Raw genomic sequence first — 21,244 nt, 5'->3', positions numbered from 1 at the left:
TGAACTTTTTGTTTGTATTTCAAGGTTCATATCGCTAATTCTGGAGGAAGATACAATCTGTACGACCTGAAACCATTTACAGAGTATGAATTTCAGATTTCCTCCAAGCTACATTCAGTCAAAGGAAGGTGGAGTGACTGGAGCAAATTACTGAGAACTCGGACTCCAAAAGAAGGTATTACACACACACACGCGTGTGCATACACACACAAATTCTCATTAATCTAAATTTGAGAAAAAAATTACTGCTGCTTTTTACTAATCTCTTGTTGAAATAGAGCATTTCCTTCAGTTATTTAAAACCATTATTCTGAGAGTGGAGCCATAACAAGATGGTTCATGACACCCTGCCCCAAAGGGGATGTAGAATCATGGAAGATTTTGGACATCCAAAGCATGAAACCCTCCTGACAAATGAGCTTGTTTTTATTAGTTCTTCGTCATGGGGAACAGTCAGATCAAAAGCTGGAGTGGAGGCGTTTAGACTAGATTGCTCCCACTGTTTCCCTCTCTTGTCCATCAGCGAACAGACTCAGGATTTTGGCCAAAGGAAAAGGCCACCATGTTCAGTACATTATAGGAATGATTTTAATCTTGTCATCTTTTTAAATTAATTGTGTTCTTTTTTCCCCTCCCGTGTTTTTGGACTAATTCCTCAAACCTCTTATTCATTATACTTTCCAAAATTTTAATTCAGTCTACAAGATAGACTTGAATTGTTGTTGCTGTTCAGGCGTGTCTGACTCTTCACGATCCATTGGGAGTTTTCTTGGCAAACGTACAGTAGTTGACCATTTCCTTCTCCAGCTCATTTTACAGATGAGGAAACTGAGGCAGACAGGGCTAAGTGACTTGCCCAGGGTCACACAGCTAATAAGTGTCTGAGGCTGGATGTGAACTGGGGTTTTCCCCGTCTCCAGGCCCAGCAGTCTTACCCACTGCACCACCTTATTTAATTAGTAAGGAGGATGGTCATCATCATAACCATAGGGAGAAAGTATGCTGGGCTCGGAGTCAAGAGAGACTAAGTCTGAATCCTGTCTCTGATAACTAATAGCTGTACAATGCTGTGTAATTTGCAGTTTCATGGATTCTATCTCATCTGACTCTCACAACAGGGGAGGTGAGGTGGGAAGTATTTATCGCCAGATAAAGAAACTGAGGGTCAGGGAGGTTAATCTCTCTGGAATTTACCCAAGATCCCACAACTGGGGATTCTGTAAGAGGATAAGTTACAGATCTGGCAGGTCTGAATAAGTGAAGGGAATTTCCACACAAGGAGTGATCCTCCTTCCTCCCCCCTTTTCCACGCAAACAGTTCAGGCCAAAAAATAATTAAAAATAAATGATTTTATAATAATAAATAAAATACTAAAAATCAGGACTTGACTTTTCACATCCCCATAACATGCTCAACAAGAGACTTGTTTGGTAGGGGGTGGGGCGGGGAGGCAGCGGTGTAGAAGAAGACTGCCCTTCTGAAGGTTTTCTGATATTTATGCAGAAAATGCCTACTCCCCTGAAACACCCCTCCCCTGGCAAAGCCATCTTGGCTGACGCCCAATGTTTTCATCTTCCTTTTCTAAGTCTGATCTTGTGGGTTGTTTAAACACCCTGGGCTGTATTCTTAGCTCCTTGGTGCTTACCACTTACCGCTATTTCTGTCATCAGTTCCTTTCTGAAACACTAATTGATGCAAGACCCCAAAGGTGTGATATTTCTCTCTCCCCTCCTCCCCATCCCCCTCCCCCTTCTCTCTTCTGTCCCTCCTGTCTCTTTCTTCTCTCTCCCCCCTCCCCCCAGCTTCCTTTTCACCCCTTAAGCACATATTTGTCTGCTCGGGGTTTTCAGTTGGGTTTTTTTCTGCTGTGAACTCAGTAAGGTTTCAATTCAATTTCAATCCTATTGTAACTATTACTGTACATTACACTTACATGAAATCGAACGTCGACTTCTTTAAAGCCCTCCAGTAGCGACTCTGCTCCCCAAAGGCAAATTCTTACATATCTCAAAATCATGAAATCTCTGGAGCTGAATCAGCAGCCACAGAGCCCACCTCCTTCCAAAGTTTCCAGGCCACCACGTACGTGCGGAGTGGTCACTCAACCTTTGCTGGAAGGATTTTAACGCGAGGGAAATCTGGCAAGAAATAGATTTTGGATATAGTTGGTTGGAAGGGCTCATGACCAGGTTGGCCATCCCCAGACAGCATCTCCTGTGTCGTGAGAACGTAGATTTTAAAGTTAAGCAATGTCCCAGGCAATGCAGAAATCCCCTTCCACTCTTTTTAAAATGTTTTTTTTTTCTTCCCCCCCCATCCCATTCTACTTTGTCTTTTAAATGAGAGATTCTGTAGTCTTAGGATATCTGATTTCCACCTCACTTTTTTTTTTCCTTTTCTGAGGTGAAGGAGGCTTAACGTTTTCTGGTGCTTTTCATGTTCTGAAGCTCCTTGGGTAAAGAACTGGAGTCAGGAAGACCTGGGTTTGAATTCTACTTTTGACATTTACTTGCCTCTGGGCAAGGGCCTTCCTTAAGTCATCTGTCAAGTGAGGATAGTAAGCCGGTAGGAGCCGCCTGCCATGATTGTTGTCTAGTCAATAAGCATTTATTAAGTGCCGACTATGTATATGCTGGGCACTGTGTTAAGTACTGGGAATGCGGAGCAATCAGCAAGCATTTATTAAGTGCTTCTGGTGTGCCAGGCACTGTGCTAAGTGCCAAGGATACAAATACAAACTGAAAGACAATCCTTGCGCTCAAGGAGCTTATATTCTAATGAGGATTGGAGGGGGCGGGGAAGGGGCTGCGGGAGATGCTCAGGAACATGAAGTGCTTTACAAACTTCTCACTTGATAGAAACACGGCCTCCTCTCTCTCCATCTCCTACTGCTTCAGGGCAGGTAATTCCTGCCTTTTCAAACCACCAAAATATAAGGTAGGAGTTTAGATGACTTTTGTGGTGCCAAATAGCAATGAATTAGTTCCAGTCTTACTTGAGTGCAGTGGTTTGACACCGTTAGAGCGCCCTTTATGCTGCAGCCCGGGCAACTTTGTGCCCCAATCAAGGTCCCCTCGTAGTCCGGGCTTGACTGTGGGCGGCCGGTTTCATCGCCCTGAGCTCCGAGGGTTACAAGGCACTCCCCTCACAACCCTCCTGGGGGGCAAGGATGAGAATTCCCATTGGTGTATGGGAACAGACTCGGGAAGGCAAATGACTTGTCCAGAGCCATATGGCTAGTAAGTGTCTGAGCTCTCTCTCAGAACGGGAGCTGCCTTGGGAAAGGACTACTTTCATCTTCTTTGTATCATCAGAGCATATCCCAGTGCCCGATACAGTAAATATATAGATATGTGGTGACTGACCATGACCTCAAGGTCTGGGTTATTCTGTATCCACTGCTTCCTAGCCCCCACCCAATTTATCATGTAAAGAGAAAGATCTCCTAGAATGCCCATATTAGATCAATAGTGAGCATTGAACTTAGAGTCGGAAGACCTGGATTCGAATCTTGCCTCAGTAAATAAAGTATGGAGCTCGGAGTCAGGAAACCACATCTTCCTGAGTTAAAATGTGGCCTCCGATACATACTGGATGTGTGACCCTGGGTAAGTCACTTAACCCCGTTTGCTTCAGTTTCTTCATCTGTAAAATGAACTGGAGAAGGAAATGGCCAGCCACTCCAGTATGTTTGCCAAGAAAACGCCAAATGGGGTCACAAAGAGTTGGGCATGACTGAACAAAAACAAAAGTGTCTTGTTTGTACTAATAGTTCTTGTCAGAAGAAGGCACTAGCTGCCAAACTCTGGGCAATAGTGATTTAGATACTGGACTTGAAGTCAGATAGAAGTGAATTTGAATCCTACTAGCTGTGTGACCTTAGACAAGTCACTCAATCACTATCAGACTTGGGTTCCTCATCTGCAAAATTGAGGGAAAGGAATAATACCTGCAGCATTTATCTCACATGTTTTTTGTGAGAACCAAATGAAATAATTTTTGTAAAGACTGCAAGACAGAATACAAGTCTAATGGAGTTGTTATTGTGTTCTTCCTAAGAATTGTTATTATTAATCCTAAATACCTAGTAGTAATGAAAAGGATGTTACAATTCAGAGCAAGATTCAAATATATTCCATTGCAGTGCCTGGTATGTAGTAGGCATTTAGTAAATGCTTATTGATTAATGTGTGTGTGTGTGTGTGTATACGGGTGCGTGTGTGGATATACCTTGTTTTAAAGCCACTCCTTCCCCCTTACTGAAGAGCATAAAAACATCTTATAACAAGGGGTTTAAACAGATGATTTCCCTAAGGACCAATGTCCTATTTCTTGACTTAAGCCTTTACACATTTGCCTAGGAGGGTGTGACTCATTGATGTTATTCCAGCTAATTAGGCCTACATTCCCGAGTTTCTGATAATGTAATATCATTTATGCAATTTTCTGGCTTACGTCTCAAATTCCTTGTCTGACACCAGGATGGTTTTTTGGCCTCCAAGTACAGTAGGACCATGCTGTGGTTTTGCTTGGTGACTTTTTTTTCTGAAATAAGGTTTTCATCAGTTTAAGGCTGATTTGTTTTGTGGTTTTCCTTAATCGGCTATTTTTTAAATCAGTATTTGACAGGCAGTGTGGTAAGGTGAATGGAGCACAGGACCTAGAATCAGGAAGACCTAATTTCAAATCCCATCTCCAACACTTACTGAGTGACCCTGGCCACGGGCCAATCTCTTGAGCCTCAAAAATCTCTAAGGCTCTAACTTATACGTGGGCTGGCAGAAGGAAGTTCCTATGCCAGTTAAATCACAATTCATTGACATAGAAACGTTTGACACTTCAGTCTTTGATTGACAATCCAAGATTCAACATTTATGACGTGTCTACTATCTGCTAGGCTCTGTGCCGAGTCTTGGATATACAGGAAGGAAGGAAGAGAAAGGATGGAAGAAAGGGAGAGGGAGGGAGGGAGAAAGAAAGGTCGTTCTTCCCCCCCCCCCCCCCGCCCCCCGCTTGCTCTCTAGGAGTTTCCCTGCTGCCGGCAGGAGATAGTGTCTCTAGCTCGGTGTGAGAACCTGGGTTTGATTCCTGCCTAGGCCACTTACTAGCTGTGTAACCTTGATCGTATGACTGAGCCTGCTCTTCATCTGTAAAATGATGGTGTTGGGCTTGAGGACGTCTAAGTCTCCTTCCAGCTCTAAATCTCGGCTCTTCTGCGTGAAGCCTTTCAGGATCCCCCTGACTGCCATGCCCTCCCTCTCAAATTACCCTGTATGTATTTTACTCTTTGGGGTGCATTTTTACTTTTTTTTACAGATCAGTAGCTAGAAAGATGGAGAAATAGAAGAGCAGAAAGATAGATGGAGATAGAGCACCTACCAAGTGCCAGGCACTGTGCTAAGTCCTTGGGATGCAAAGGCAAGAAGGTCCATATACTTACAGAGCTGATTAAGTAAAATAACACCTAAAAGGAATTGGAAAGTGGGGTGAGGGGGAGGGCAGGCTGTGGTGGGGCCAGACCTGAGAGTGAGCAGGGAGGGAGGCTGGCAGCATGGCTGGGACATCTGGTCATATGGTGGCCAGTCCTACCCCAGAGCCTACCACATAGTAGGAGCTTAATAAATACTGGTTGATTGATCCTCTGATCTGAAGTAAATGGAAAGGAGTTGAAGGAGGATGAGAGCACTAAGAAGTGGTATCACATTTCACATGGCCATGTCCTGCTCAGCTGTAAACTTCTTGAGGTCAGGTACCTGGGCTTATGCACCCAGCACCCAGCACTTTGGCTGTAGAAGGTGCTCAGGAAATATCTCTTGACTGATGGGTAATGATTAACTAGTGTAGAATGTAAAACTTGGTAGGAGACAAGCCTCTTGCAGGCAGGGACTTTTTTTTCCCTTTTTCCCTTTGTATCTCTTTAATAATAAGGATTGTAATAGCTAACATTTATTATGTCTACTATGTGCCAGGCTAAGTGCTTTACAAATATTTTCTCATTTGATCCTTGCAACAACCCTAGGAGGTGCTGGGGCTATCACAATTGACAAAACTGAGGCAAATGGAGATTAAGTGGCTTGTCCAGGGTCTGAGGCAGGATTTGAACTCTGGTCTTCCTAACTCTAGGCTTATCTACTGCAGGACCATTTCTGCTCCTTACTTGTAGAACAGTGGCTGACACAGAGTAGGTCTTTAATTAATGCTTTATTTAATTGAATTGACTAGAAATGGGATGTGTTTAACTCAGGAGAGGCCTTTAAATTGGGAGCCCCTGACCTGTTTGGCCATGGCCTCTTTGGGTGCCTGCTGTGGCCTTTGTGGAATCGTGTTTTTAGACTAATAAAGTAAAATACATAAGATTGCAAAGGAAACCAAATTATATTGAGATGAAATTAGCAAAATATTTTATAAAGACAAAGTCACAGCCCCCAGGTTATGAGTCTACCACAGCCTGTGGCTGTGTGACCTTTCACTTTTTTATAAATTGATTTAAAATGACTTTGTTTCCGGTACTTTAAAAGCTCTTCCTGACCCGGATGAAACAACTTATTTCTCCGTTCAAACAGAACCGGTTGGAAGGTTGGACGTGTGGTACACGACAGATGACCTAGAAGGCGGCCTACAGAATATCTCTCTGTTTTGGAAGGTGAGGTTGTGGTGGAAGCCCACAGGTCTGTCGGATTCTTTCAGGGCATCGTGAGAGCTTAGAGGCAGAGACGCTCTGCTGAAATTCTCTCTCCTCTAACATGCTTTCCTTGGCCTAACCAGATCACAGCCCACTTAGAATAGAGTCTTAGAGACTGCCTGAGGCTCAGAGAATTGCTGGGGGTCAAGCAGATTTGGAGTGTCAGAGGTAAGATTTGGAGCTGACTCCAGGGCGGGCCTTTCCACCAGCTCTCCTTGGTAATAGAAGTTATTCCTTAACTTAACCACCCTGGGCCTCAGTTTCCTTATCCATAAGATGGCGGGGGTGGGAGTGGGAGGAGGGGTTTGAACAAGCTGACCTCTGAGCTTCTTTCCAGCTCTAGAATTGTGATTCTCTTATGGTTCCTAGTGGAGAGGCTGGGGCCGGGGCAGGCTTGGTGGTGGCGGTGGTGGTTAGGGAGATAACACAGGCCAAGGGGTGAGCCCTCGGGCCTCAGAGATGGGTGGTGGAGGTGGGGTTCTGGATCTGCTGATCCAGGATTTCCAGCATTGGCCTGACCTGCCCTTTCCTTGGGCTAAGTAGCAGATGTAGCAGCAGCCGGCAGAGTCATTCAGCTCCCCAGTAAATGACAGTTAAATTGAAACAGATCCACAAAGTCAGAAGGGGAACTTGATCAGAGGAGGGCTTGGAGGTAGGGATTTGGTTAATATTCAGCATCCTTCAATTTTCAGAAATGATGCAAGTGGAGAAGGAGCTCTCTCCTCCCCACCTTCACCTTGTCTGGTTCTCCTCTTCCGCTCCTCCTTTTCCTCTTCTTCCTCTCTCCTCTCTTTCCCCTCTCATCTGCTCTTGTTTTTCTCTCTTCCCTCCCTTCTCTTCTTTCCCTCCTCTCTTTCTCTTCCTTCTCTCTCTCCTCTCCTTCTCTCAACGATCCCTTTTTTTCTCCTCCCTGCTCTCCCTCCTCCCCATCCTGTCTCTCCCACAAAAGTTGTTGAGGACCAGCATCAGCCTCTACATCAGGGACTTACTAGAAATAGCATGTGGATTGGCAGTCAAGGCCTTAGAATGGCTATAACCATTTGTATTCCTTAAGATAGGGATGGAGGTTAGACCTGTCATTTCAATGGGACTCCTGGAGGAGGAAATACCTCAGTCTCCTTTTTGGCAATGTATAATCTTAGAGATTTGCCTGGAGCACTGAGAAATTGGACCAGAACCAAGTCTTCCTGGCTCCCAGGCCAACTGTTTTTCTACTGCCATAGTACTTAGCACAGCACCTAGCACATAGTAGGGGCTTAGTAAATGCTGATGGACTGGGTTGCTAGGCCAAGGTGCATTCATTCAGACTAAAAAGAAAACCATTTGGCCAGCCTTTTTCTGCCAACAAAGCTGCCGCCATCTTGGAGTTTTCAGAGAGGCAGAACTTCCGGGAATGACAAGGTGAGCTCATCCTGCTATCTCTGCCCCCAGTCAGTTCCCATGGCTGGAATTCTCTGGTCAGTGCTGGGCACCACAACTTGAAAGGACATTGACCCTGGACAGCATGCTGTGGAGGGCAACCAGGGTGTGATGAAGAGTCTGGGCTTTGTGCCATGTAATGATGAGGTGAAGGACCTGGGGATGGTTGTTTCAGAGAAGAGAAGACTTGGGGAGACCAGACTGCCGTGGGTGTAATTTACCTGATTTTAGCAAAGCTATTGCTAACCTTGTTTACACTCTTCTTGTGGAGGACATGGCAGGGTATGGATCAGCCAGTGATGGAGCCAGGTTGTTTTCGAACTGATTAGATAGCCAGATTTAAAGAGTCCATAGTTTTAATGACTTCATGCTAGCATGGTAGAAGGTCTGCAGTGGAGTGCTCCGGGGATCTTTGCCCCTGTGCAAAGTGGCATATCAGTGACTTGGGTGAGGTTTGCTGCACAAAGATGCAGAAGGACCAAAGCTGGGAAGAGTTGGCAGGGCAGTGCCTCGGTGCCCCAGGCAAATCTGGATCCAAATTGTTCTTGAGGCTGGATCCAAGAAGATGAAATTCGTTAGGGATCAATGTAAAGTCATGCCCTTTGGCACAAAAATTCAACTTCAGAAATAGAGGAGGCCTGGATAGACAAACAGCTGTTCTGAAAAAGATTGGAGTGGGGGGGGGGGGGCTTAGTCTGGTGTAGCAGTGGGATGTGGCCACTAATGCAAGCCTGGGTTGCACTCATCAGGGCTGCTGGGAATGAAGCATCGCCACCTGCCCTTCTCAGAATCCTCTGCAGCTTTGTGCCCATTTCTGGGCACTGTGGCTCGAGAAGGATGCTGATGAGCTTGAGAGTAGTGGCAGAGGGCAGCCAGGAAAGCCAAGGGCCTTGAGCTCCTGCCATCTGAGGAAGTATTTCAAGAAATGACTCATTCAGCTAGAAGGAAAGAAGATTTGGGGGAGGCGTAATAGTTGCCTTCCAGTGAATGAAGGAGGGATGTTTGGCTTCAGAGGGGGACCCAAAGGGAAGGCTGCAGGGAGGCTAATTCAGAGGTCAGGAAGTGCTTCCGAACAGTGGGGGGTGTCCAAAAGCTAAGAGAGCCGCTGTCTTCAGAGCAGGTGGGCTCCCTCTCCTTGGTGGTTTTAGGACAAAACTGGCCACCCTCCCATCAGGTGTGTGACAGTGGGGATTCCTTGGTGTGTGTGGGGGCAGGCCAGGTGACTGCTGAGGTTCTTTATGCATCTGAAGGGCTGCCATGGAAAAGGGATCATTAGCCTTGTGTTGCCTGATATCGGGAGGGCAGAATCAGCAGTAGTGGGTACAAGGGGCCGGAGGACAGACATTAAATTTGTTATTGGGCAGTCGCATCTGCCTCCCTTTACAGAAGAGGAGACTGATGTGTAATGAAGTCAGCTATCCTCCGGCTCAGATTGTGGGTGCTTCCAAGGATTCCAACCAATGCTCTCCAGGAAAGCTTTAGTGGCTCAATATCTAGCCAAGACAAGATAACTATGGTCAGACTCTTTCCTTCTGTCTGAACTACTCCATCACTCAATAACAAGCATTTTTTAAGCACTTGAACCTGCTAAGTGCTGGTGATAAAGACAAAAACAAGCCTCTGCCCTCAAGGAGCTTACCCTCTAGAGGAGTCCTGTAAACAGTTGTACTTACTAGACACTGAGGGGGCAGTGAGTTTAGCGAGAGCTAGCCCCCGGGGCCTGCAGGAGCCAAGAGCATGGTACTCTCTTCCTTGGGGCTGTGATGTGCAGGGACGCTCGAGGGGCTGCCGCTGGGGATCTGGACCTCTGGCCCGTGAGCATTTCCAGTTAAAGCCTGGCAAGCCAGCCTCTGAGAAGAGAGGGCGGTTTTCTCAGCCTGGGGAAAGGCTCGGGGCTCAGCTGTTTCACTTTTGTCGGATGTTTACATTAAGAGGGGGCACAGAATGACTCAGCGTAGCCCCAGGAGCTGGGAGGGGAGGGAAAATCCCTCCCGAGTCACCAGCATTTCTAGGTAGTAACTTACTCATTTTTCCAGGTTTCCTGGATGAAGGGCAGTTTCTATTTCTCCTCTGAAAGCACAGTTTCCCCAAGATCTCTTATGTCTCCTTTGATAGTGGCTATTTTTAGATCAAAAAATACTTTCTTTCTTTAAACAGTCAAAAAACCCAACCCAGAGTACATTACAAAAACATATGCAACTGGTATTATGTTAAAAAAAATTAAATATCGCTAAACAGAAACTCATCTTGAATTAGAAAATGACATGAGTTGTGTTAGGTCATAGCACAAATATATTTTCTTTTCTCATACTGGATCAACAGCACCTACTACATGCCAGACACAGTGCTAAACTTGGTGATACAAATATGAAAAGTCTCTTTGTCCTCAAAGTGCTTACAATCCAATCCGGGAAGGAAGACAATCCAGAAAGGGAAGCTGAAAAGGTGGGGGGGGGGGTGGGGTGGAGATAGGGCAGGGGAGAGGAGAGGAGATCGGGTGAAATGTGGAAGAAGGGCCAAAGGAAGGCGGCCAGCTGGAAAGTGAAGGAATGGCTGCCCAGGTGGCTTCTTTACATGGAGGCTGGAGGGGAGTGCTCCCCCCCCCCCACCCAGAAACTCACACTGGCAGCAGAGGGAAGATGAAGTTGGGGGTGGGGGTGCAGAGAGAGAAAGGGAAATATCCTGCCAAGGTCAAATCCAAAAGAGATTTCAAGTTACAGAAACATTACAAAATGAAATGAGATTTTTTTTTCCAAAATGGCCCTTGTTTTCCTAATCCTAAACTGTATGGGAGAACGTGGTAGGGCAGAGGGAACCAGTCTTAGACTTGCATGTGGTTATTTGTCCTTGGTCTCGCCATTCGAATATGAGCTCCTTGAAGGCTGGGACCCTGTTTTTCCACTTTCTCTGTATCCCAGAGCTCAGCACGTGCTTTGTTATATAGAATACTGCTTAGTAAAGGCTTCTTGACTGACCGTAAGTACCCCAGACTGTTCTCAAAGGCTATAAACTAAAGACCAGTTGCTAATCTTTTGGGCGTAGAGAGTGTCGGCACCTGGAAATTCTCCCCTTTCGCAAACACAAGGCCAGACAGAAACAGAACAACAAAAAAAGATCTTAAAAGATGTGAAAAGGTTGTGAAGAAAATATTTAAAAAGAATTGTTACTATATTCCACTTTTGGACAGCACAGCCTTAGGTAGATTTCTTTCACATAAATCACCAATCTGCCCGGGAGTGTGCTAGAACGGTTCTAACCAGCCCCACCCAGTGTTAAATTTTCACTGTGAGCATTTACATCTCAGAAATGGGCGAAAGCCTCAGTTCTGGGCTTGATTTATTGTTTTGTTGATTGTCTAGACTTCAGAAAGTGTTAATAATGCAGATTAGGTTTAAAAGCGTATGTGCATACATTCTCCCTGCCCCCCAACCCCAGCCGGTGGTTAAACGTTGACTAAAAGCCCCGGAATCTCCCTCTCTGCATCTTCCACCTATTGCCCTGAGTTGTGCAGGGCCAGAATATCAACCTCATCCTTGGTTCAGCCCTGTTAATGGAAGAAAAAAAAACCCCAAACATTTTTAATGCAATTATCTAGTTTTGTGTGTGTGTACCTGGGAATATATATGTACACACATATGTATGTATATATATATATAGTTATGTGGTTATATATTTTGTAATACTTGCCCCAAACTCACTCCTCACAGCAGCCATGATGGTGATGGGCCTGAGGTCCCTGCCATGGAAGGAACGTCAGTTGAATCAACCAGGGCTATTTAACCCAGACAAAAGATAACTTGACCAAATGTGTTAGCTGTTCTCAGATATTTGAAGGCTTGTACAGTGGAATTAGGATGAGACTTGGGATCATGGTTTTAGTTGTGAAATGGATGTCAGAGGCCACCTAGACCAACTCTTCTTATTTTCCAGGTAAGGAAACTGAGGCCCCAGGGACTGAAGTAGTTTTCTCATGATTAGTTAAGTCACATATGGAAAATTTTAATTGGGAGCCACGTGAGAAGTTAGAAAGATGCCATTTTAGGCTTGGTGTCAGGAGAAACTTTCTAACAATTAAAACTGTCTAAAAGTGCCAAGGGAGATCTCTTAAGAAGTGGTGGGTTTCTCTTCCACAGAGGTCCTCAAGCCAAGGCTGGATGAGTGTGTGTGTGTGTTTTTGTTCGTTCTCAGGTCTCTCCCACTTTCAGGTGCTGGGATTCTACTTCCTAGATCTAGGAGCATATATTTAGGAGAGCAGAAAGGCAGATTCTAGAGCTGTCCAAATGTCAAATATGGAATGTGGGGGGCTTGAGTTTTCTTTCACAGGAGATTTTCCAGCAAAGGCCAGCTGACCACTTGTGTGTATCATAGTGTTGTACCAGAAGCAAATGAGACGCCACAGAGTATAAGTTTTAAATGGAGAATTTATTAGCCAGCGACCATTTGGGGTTTGCTACCCAAATCAAAATGGCCCTGAGTTCGGGTAAAGAAGTGGCTTATATAGAAAATACAGGGTACAGTGGTGAATCATCTCTTGGAATTTTACAGGCCTGGTCACAGGGTGGTGGGTGGTCCCGGGGAACAGGAACAAAGGTCCTGAGAGATCAGAAGATTCTGACAGGTTATCATTAAATGGTATAATCTTATCTATTGACATTCCTTGGAGGAGTCCCAGAGTCCCAGGGATGTTTGCTAAATCCAAAAAGGTCTGAGTGCATTCTTTATTATGCAAACTGGGGTTTTAGTTAGGGGCTGGGGGCAGGGTTCTCCTTAGCAATAACTGATTTTTGCAGTGCCACATTCCCCACTTCTTTTTATGGAGCTATTCAAACCTTTGAAAGAGGAACGACCTGATGGGGTGTAGCAATAAAATGAGGGGGCCAACCAAAACGCTAAGCAGGGGTGAGCCTGGGGAAGGCATGCATTTTGATAGTAACAATAAAGGGCAAGGCTCAGGCAGAGATCCTGGCCCAATAATAATGCTAGGCCGATGGCCCCAGGGAAAGGCCAGACCTAGTTGGAAGACCCAAGGAGCCTCCCGGGGACTGCACTCCAGATTCAAGGGGGTTCCAAGAGACTGTGCCCTCATCATATTCCCTCAAACAAATAGGACCCAAATTCTTTTGGGGTCAGGGACGAAGGTCTCAGCTTCTGAAACTGCTCCCTGCCTTGATGGGTTCAGTTCAGGGGCTACACAGTCTGAGCAAAAAAGCCCAGGTCCTGGATCTTCTTCCAGTTACTCATTAATTCAGGCTCTGGGTCTGGTTGAAATTAAAAATGATACAAATGGTATAAAATGTTCCACATTTCCCCCTTTTGGTCAAAGGCAAACTGAAGGTTTCGCCTGAAGACCAACTAAGGTATGGAAAAACCTCTGTACCCCTCAGGGGTGAAGTTCTAAAAATCCTTATCTAGGTGGAGTCAGGTTTTTCCCTTTTCTGTGTTTGGACATCCCCAGGGATGGGCAGAAATTGTAAACTAATTGTAAGCAAGCAGAGGGAACACAATATTAAAATTCAGGAAAACAGTCTTGGGAACACAAGGACTCAGAAAGGGAAAAAGCAGGTCCTTGCTCAGGTTCTGGATCCTGTGAGAAAGCCATCTGTGTCTGATGCTATCCTTCTCAGGCACTTTGGAACTGCAGGGCAGGGTCTCCTACAGGCTCAGATGTCCACTTCGGGAGCAGGGGCACCAGATGTGACACACATACGATTTGATGATTGAGAGAAAAAAGTGCAACGTAGGTCCTAGCCACGCAGGGCTGAGTTCAAACAAACACAATACATGGTTCAGTATCCCAGCCACACAGGGCTGAGTTCAAACAATTACAATAAAGTTTTTCCCATAATTCACAAAACTGCACAATTACATTGAGTCAGGTACAGACCAAACTACTTAGATGGTGCACAATAGAGGGGGAAATTTGCATGTCACATGTTTTACATTTACGCATTAGATAACCAAGAAAACTTGAACCATACAAAGTAATGCAATCATTATTAACAATGTTGACTAGCATTAAATTCCTCATAGCACAGTACATATAACATCATAAACTTTTTAGCCATGCCATGTCTCTTTGATGGTTTTTACAAAATAATCCACAAACCATTCTTAACAAAGCTAAAAATATTTCTGATTTAATGCCAGCACTTAATTGCACATTTTGTATACAAAGTAACCTTAAATTACAGTTACATATTCACAATGTCCATTTAAAGCAGCACTTTTAAATCCCAGATGCCTGATTGTAGTTATCTGGTCCCTTGATAGTAAAAGAGAGTTCTGCTTCTCTGGTTCAGATCTAGAAATTCTCAGACAATTCCAACTTAATATAACTTACAGATACTTTTACAAAGGAGATATATTTTCACTTGTACCTTTATCTTACACAATTTTCTCGTGCTAGCATCCAAATTTAAGATCTTATTACCAAAACACACTTATCAGCCCGAATTTCCAGAATTGATAAATTTTGGAGCCAATCATACACATCTGTATATAATTCTTAGGGGAATCAATCTGATCCTATTGCCTTTTTTAAAAATTGCTATCCCTTCCTTTTATTAGACATTTATCACGTTACATCTTTGCCTTATTGCTTTGTCTAATCATTTCTCCCTTTTGGAGGATGTTATCTCTATGTTATTTCAATGTTTTATTTGGCCATGAACATAGGTTAAAATTGTAAGCTATTCATACCTGTATCCTATTATAATAACTCAGAGATATTTCAATATTCATCTATTACCTAACAGATTTAGCATAATGCTTACAAAACTTCTTGATAATATAAATTTGCTATGAAAGAAAAGAGGGACAATGTCATATATCTTAACTTCCTTAGCTCTGTTTGATTCCGGGCATGAGTCATATCTAATAGCCAATCATATAGTCACCAGCTGCTGAAAGCAGGGCTTAGGAGTAACCATGTGGGGACTTTACTTTTCAGAAATGAAGTAGCAGAATTGGGAAATAGAGTCAGGAAGATCCTACCTGGGCCGTGTCCAAGGTCATCTTCAAAACTGTTTCCCAGGCACAGACATCCACCTATAAAGTTCTCAGCTTGTAATGCCTGCCATACTACTACTGGCTTCATGTGACCTATTCCTGTAATCAGAGGTTAAAATAATATTAAATTGTACTCCCATAAAATCTTAAATAGCAAATAAATATCCTTCACATGAGACTGCCCAAATTTCATTGAGCTAATAATTATATCAAGCTACATAACTTTTCCATCTTCTAAATACTTCCTCACACTCATTCCTGACTTAAACTTTCTGAAACTATCATTTTCGGGACAGGAGAGGCTTAGCTAACTCCCATTTGTCCCCAAACTTTCTTATCTGCCTTTCCTATTTTTCCCTCAAACCTTAATTTACCTTTGCAGATCTTTCAAACCCATTACTCAGTCTTCCTTTACATTTCAACCATAAGACAAAAACTCATAAATTAGTGCTTTTTACTGTCATAACTGTATATACTGGAATCCCATTCCAGCTTCTTAAACACACAAAAGAGGTTAATGACTGACCTCAACAGGTTGATGGATTTGTGTTCCGTGTTAACTCATTCTAAAGGAAAGGGACACTTATTAAAGAGATCTGCCATCTCATCTCCCCCTGAGGGTGGGTTCTTCTCCATCAGATGGCAGACTTCACTAATAAAACTACCAAACCAAACCCATCTCAAGTCTTAGTCTAATCTTATCAGTTCTGTTGACTTTAAGAAGCCAGGTTTGGAGGCTTCTGACCCCAACCATCTTCTTATTTTCAGTAAAACTCAAATCCCAGTAATTGCTGCCCCTCCCCCTTCCTTCCCTTCTGACAGGTGGGCTAAGGTGAAATTCTTTCTTCTTATCTAAACTAAGGGTGGGGAGGAGTAAGGAATGTAGACCTCCTTACAAGATTTTACAGAACATTTTTCAAACGTATTTTCCCTTCTTTAAAACAGTTTAAAATTTTATCCTGATGTTAAAAGGAATACTCGCTAAACCTTTCTGAAGAGAATTATTTAGAAGGTTTTAGAATGATAGACATCTCCCTCTCTTTCCTTAAAGCAAATTAACCCTTAAAAACTGGAATTCATTAACTAAGTTGCTGGAAAATGTCCCCATTCTCAAATATTGCACGGAATTCCTAGATATTACAAAGTTCCCTAGTCAAAAGGTGTTGTAATGTAGAGGACACTTAATTTCTATAATTATATACCCAATTAAATTTACCTTATCACAATAACAAAGTTTACGAGGACTTTAAAAACTTTTCATAGGAATTAATACGTTTCTAAACCAAATATGACAGTTTAAAATTACCAAATTTTCATCACATCCTTTAAAAGCACCCAATTCATATATATCAAACTCAGATTAAAATCACATAATGGTCTTCTCAAAAAATCTAAGAGAATTTTAGAAATACAACATAATTTTAGAAATACAGAAACAATAAATTTCAGATGACATTAATTGCATTTCCAGATTATCACATGTAGGAATTGTTGATCCTATTACTTCTGGTATTTCTATATTAATACATTAATATATAAATACATGCTTAACATATATCAACATATTAATATTTTTAATACACTTTATTTTTAGCTGTATATTCTTCAGCACCCACTACCTCTGGCCCAAGTATTAGGAATATTTGCCTGGCCATGAATGAACTTATAAAAGAAAGAGAAACTTTATTTGCACCCCGCTTTCTCCAAGCTTCATCTTATACATACTGGTATTTAACAAAATGCCTAAAAGGATTTTTTTTTGAAGGGGGAAAGGGGTACGGACACTTCTCTTCCAAAAAACCTTTTGGACTCTTAAGGAAGATAAGAGGGAGTGGTCCTTAAGAGCACATAGTTTGCAACTCCCCCACTCATTCTTTATATCAAGCTAAAATATTTCTCAGTTTCCCTTCAGCCTGCTGTCTCAGATAAAAGGAAAAACCCCTTTCAGTTTTCTAAGGGCTCCTCCCTAGGTGGGGCCTGGCAGCCCCTTGAGGGCAAAGGAGCCTACCTTTCCAAGCACTAACTATTTCTTTACAAGTTTCTTTTAGCTTCAGCTCCCATAGTCTTTCAACGTGGAGGGTGGAGGAAGGGTGTGGCCAGAAGCACATGGCAGCTAAGAGCAGCTCATGGACTCCTGGCTAGCCAGGTGGTCTCAAGCTGCTATTCTACAACCCCCCTAAATTCCTTTATACACGTTTCTATCTCTCTCTCTCTTTCCCAAATTTTACTTTTTTTTTAAACTTTGCCAAAAGGATGGGCTACAAAGGTACCCAGGGGCACAGGACTGTCAGTCTTTGAATTTCTGTCCTTCTCCTTTTGCCCGGTGGGGAGGGTGATTTAAGTTTTCCCTACAGTTCTCCTGCATTCTCTTCTAATCTGATCTGGGAGGAAAGGAGTTTGTTTTAACTGCTCTAACTTTTACTGCAGCCCTGGCTCGGTCAGAGACAGGACAACAATAGTGAAAAGATCTCAATGATTGTAATTCAAGCAACTTCACCTTTTGCTTACTCCTTAAAAACCTTTTTTGCACTTGAATCTAAGGGAAAAGATTTCCTCCTAACTGTGATCAGGGACAAAGACAAATTCGAGAGTCCCACTGAAGACTTTAACAGAGGTTTTAGCCAGAAGGCATTCATTGGGAGGAGGTGTTTTAGTAAGAGTGAGCTCCTGGAATGAATTTACAATTTCAGGAGTCCTTTCTCCCAAAATTCAACTAACCAATTTCCAAACTTTTTAACAATTAAAACCCAGAATTTTGCCAAAATTTTAACCCTATTTCCGTTGTAATTCCAAGTTTGGCCAGACAAGGGATCACAAGGAAAGGAGTCTTTATTTCTTCTAGTTGCAGCGTGAAATCTCTGGCTGCCTGCGTTTCAGATTTTTTTTTTTTTAACCAAAATATAGACATTTCACATTTTTTTGGACACAGACACACGGACATATACAAATTCAAAACGTATAGAACAGAGAACCATACAGTGTGGGTGAATCGAAGGCTAAACGAGTCCCCTCAGAGGAACGATTTCCTCCTCAGAGATAGGGCCTCCAATCCTTCTCACACCTCAATACAGAAACAGAATCAATAGCGTGGGTTAATTGAAGACTAAACAAATTCCCCTCAGAGGAAAGAAAATAAACCAGGTTTCCTCCTTAAGGATAACGACCTCCAATCTTCCCACACCCCAACAAGGAGAAGCAGGAGTCCCGTGCTCTCCCCCAACTCTGCACACCCCACGCAGGGTTATCATGTTAACAGAGACCAGATGGCTAGCCCAGAACAGAAACCTTACCTCTAGAGGTCTGAAAATCAGAATTCTCTGTAGGCTGAAAAGGGACAGGTCAGCAGGAAGCCTGTTCTCTGAGACCCACACTCAACATCAGAGTCCTAGGAAAAGAAACCCCAGGTGCCGGCTCTCTGAAGTGAGAGAAGGTGGAACGGAGCAGAGGCTCCCTGTTGAGGTCCGAAATTCTGTGTGTGTCTCCGGGGAGGTAACACGAAATACCACCTAATCTCTCTGGGGCCTCCAAAATGTTGTACCAGAATCGAGTGAGACATGCCACAGAGTATAAGTTTTAAATGGAGAATTTATTAGCCAGCGACCATTCGGGGTTTGCTACCCAAATCAAAATGGCCCTGAGTTCGGGTAAAGAAGTGGCTTATATAGAAAATATGGGGTACAGTGGTGAATCATCTCTTGGAATTTTACAGGCCTGGTCACAGGGTGGTGGGTGGTCCCGGGGAACAGGAACAAAGGTCCTGACAGATCAGAAGATTCTGACAGGTTATCATTAAGTGGGATAATCTTATCTATTGACATTCCTTGGAGGAGTCATGGAGTCCCTGGGTCGTTTGCTAAACTGAAAAAGGTCTGAGTGCATTTTTTATTATGCAAACTGGGGTTTTAGTTAGGGGCTGGGGGCAGGGTTCTCCTTAGCAATAACTGATTTTTCCAGTACCACAGTACAGAGGATTCTTCAGGTCTAGTTGGACTCCAGGGTTCTGTGGCCATGAAGTGACTTCATTTTGGATTCCTAGACAGTTAAAGACAGGCCAGGGACCTTGGAGTCTTTCTAGTCCAGACTTCCAAGGAGGGCTCTGAAGATGACTTCCTAGTAGGAGGATGAGAGAAGCAATGAAATGGTCTGACAGCTTTGTGGTCAGCCAGAGCAAGGCGAGACACAATCATGGAGGCCAGGGTCATCAGAAACCTATACTGGTTAATGGTCACGTGAAAGTGAAAAGGAAAGGACCCAGCAGGTCAGGAGTGAAGGGGAAAGCACAACATTGGCAGGTAAAGCTGTAACTCATGCCTCAAGTGCTCAAATTCCCCTAACTTTCTTTTTTTAATTTGATGAACAAAGCTCTATTTTCTCTCCCTCCCACCTCTGCCTTTTTCATTCCTCCAACTTTTTATATTTCTATTGTGTTCTGGCTTCTTCCAACTAAGTGCCAGTAATTATATTTTTTTTCTTTTGGGGGAGATGGTTCAGAAACAAAATATTATTAGTACATAGATCTCCCAGAAAAACCTATAACCATTTTAAAAGCCAGGAAATTTATTTTAAATCTCAAAGTTGCAGGCATGAGAAATTGATAATTAAGATTCAGGGAAGTCATCCTGCCTACCTCTGCCCTGTAATTCTATAGATAGTAAGTGCCTACTGTGTGCCAGGGACTGTGATGAGTATAAATGGAGCTCAAGTAGCCTTCAGTCTCTTCGGGGCCAGAACAGAACAGGGCGTTTGTGTCTCCTGGGCAAGGCTGGAAAGCCAGAGTCCTATCTACAATCCTGGAGGCTCTGAGCCTTCAGGTTACTGTGGAATCCTGCCTCTTACATACCAGTTGTGTGATCATGAGTAGGTCACTTAATTTTTTGGGCCTCAGTTGCCTCATCTGTGAAAGAGGGATAAAACCTATAGTACTTACCTCATCATGACACTCACTGAGATGACATGTACAAAGCACTTTGTAAACTTCAAAGTGTTACATAAATTTCTGCTGTTTCTCGCCTACCTAGTCCAGGCTCTATATTCTTCCCCTCTCAATTCCCCTTTTTATTTCTTTAAACAGACACAGAGAAGATGTGGCATAGTAGATAGATGTGGCCTTGGAGTTGGGAAGACCTGGATTCAAATCCTGCCATTGGTACACACCAGCTGTGTGACCCTTGGCAAGTCACTTCTCAGTGCCTCAGATGACTTCTCAACATCATAACACGCAGGATGGGGTGATCTGCATTAGTGGAGGGAGTTCCTCCTTAGGAAACTCTACTCCCCCCACATACACATACCCCAAGAAAAAGAAAGGCAAACTGAACTTTGAAGGCTCTGGGAGGGCACCGGGCACAGTGCCTGGCACATGGTATTCCATTTACTAAGAAGTGTGATGCAGTGGCAAGACCTTGGCTTTGGACTCAGAGAACCTAGGCTCCAACCCCACCTCAGACCCAAATCATCTCACTTCCCTTGCCCTTGGTTTTCTTATGTGTAGTATGAGGACTGTGTAGGAATTCATAACATTTGAGGTAACTTCCTAGAATTCATGATTGTATGAACTGAACCAAAATATGAGTGTCCCTTTAATAGAAAAATTGACTTACCATCACATGTGGCAAGCCAGACATATGTGCATACATGCATGTCCCTTGATGTTTGTCTCTCAGGGCTCCGGCTCTATGTTTTTCCAGGCATCTCTTGCCCTCTGCTGCCTGGAAAGATCAGAAGAAACCAGGCAGCCACCCCCTGGTCCTCTTCATTTCCACTGTGAGGTATTAAGAAAACAGAGAAGAAAACTCAGTGAATACTTCACAGCCTCTGCTTTCCCTCAGAGCCTTGAAAGTGTAACAAGCTCATGGGGTAACAGTTGATGCATTGTTTTGTTTTTTTTTTCAACCTAAGAAGTTTCCTGCCCAACCTGAGGTCTTTTCTTTTTCTCCCCCCACCTCCTTCTCTCCCTCCCCTTCCCCTTCTCTCCTCTCTCCCTCAGTGAAGGTGAAACCATTACCTGGGTTTGGGGGCAACAGTGAGTGTGCTAAGCAAAACTCTCAGATCACCTGGGTCCCTTTTTTTGCATCCACTAGAGGGAGCATTGAAACCAATCGTGGTCTTTCTTCAATAGGATGAGTGGGGGAATG

The 21,244-nt window shown here is 43.6% G+C and overlaps 1 protein-coding gene across 1 annotated transcript in view; it reads left to right on the top strand.

Annotated features, from left to right (window-relative positions):
* IL12RB2 (interleukin 12 receptor subunit beta 2) overlaps positions 1-21,244 on the top strand; it is a 75,098-nt gene that overhangs the window by 23,454 nt on the left and 30,400 nt on the right. The window contains exons 6-7 of the mRNA XM_036757806.1: positions 25-175; positions 6,565-6,644. Of these exons, the coding sequence (XP_036613701.1) occupies positions 25-175; positions 6,565-6,644 (231 nt within the window). The remainder of the gene's footprint in view (positions 1-24; positions 176-6,564; positions 6,645-21,244) is intronic.

Source organism: Trichosurus vulpecula, chromosome 4 (genome assembly GCF_011100635.1).
Source record: "Trichosurus vulpecula isolate mTriVul1 chromosome 4, mTriVul1.pri, whole genome shotgun sequence".
Classification (NCBI taxonomy): domain Eukaryota; kingdom Metazoa; phylum Chordata; class Mammalia; order Diprotodontia; family Phalangeridae; genus Trichosurus; species Trichosurus vulpecula.
This window is presented reverse-complemented; position numbering and strand designations above follow the sequence as displayed.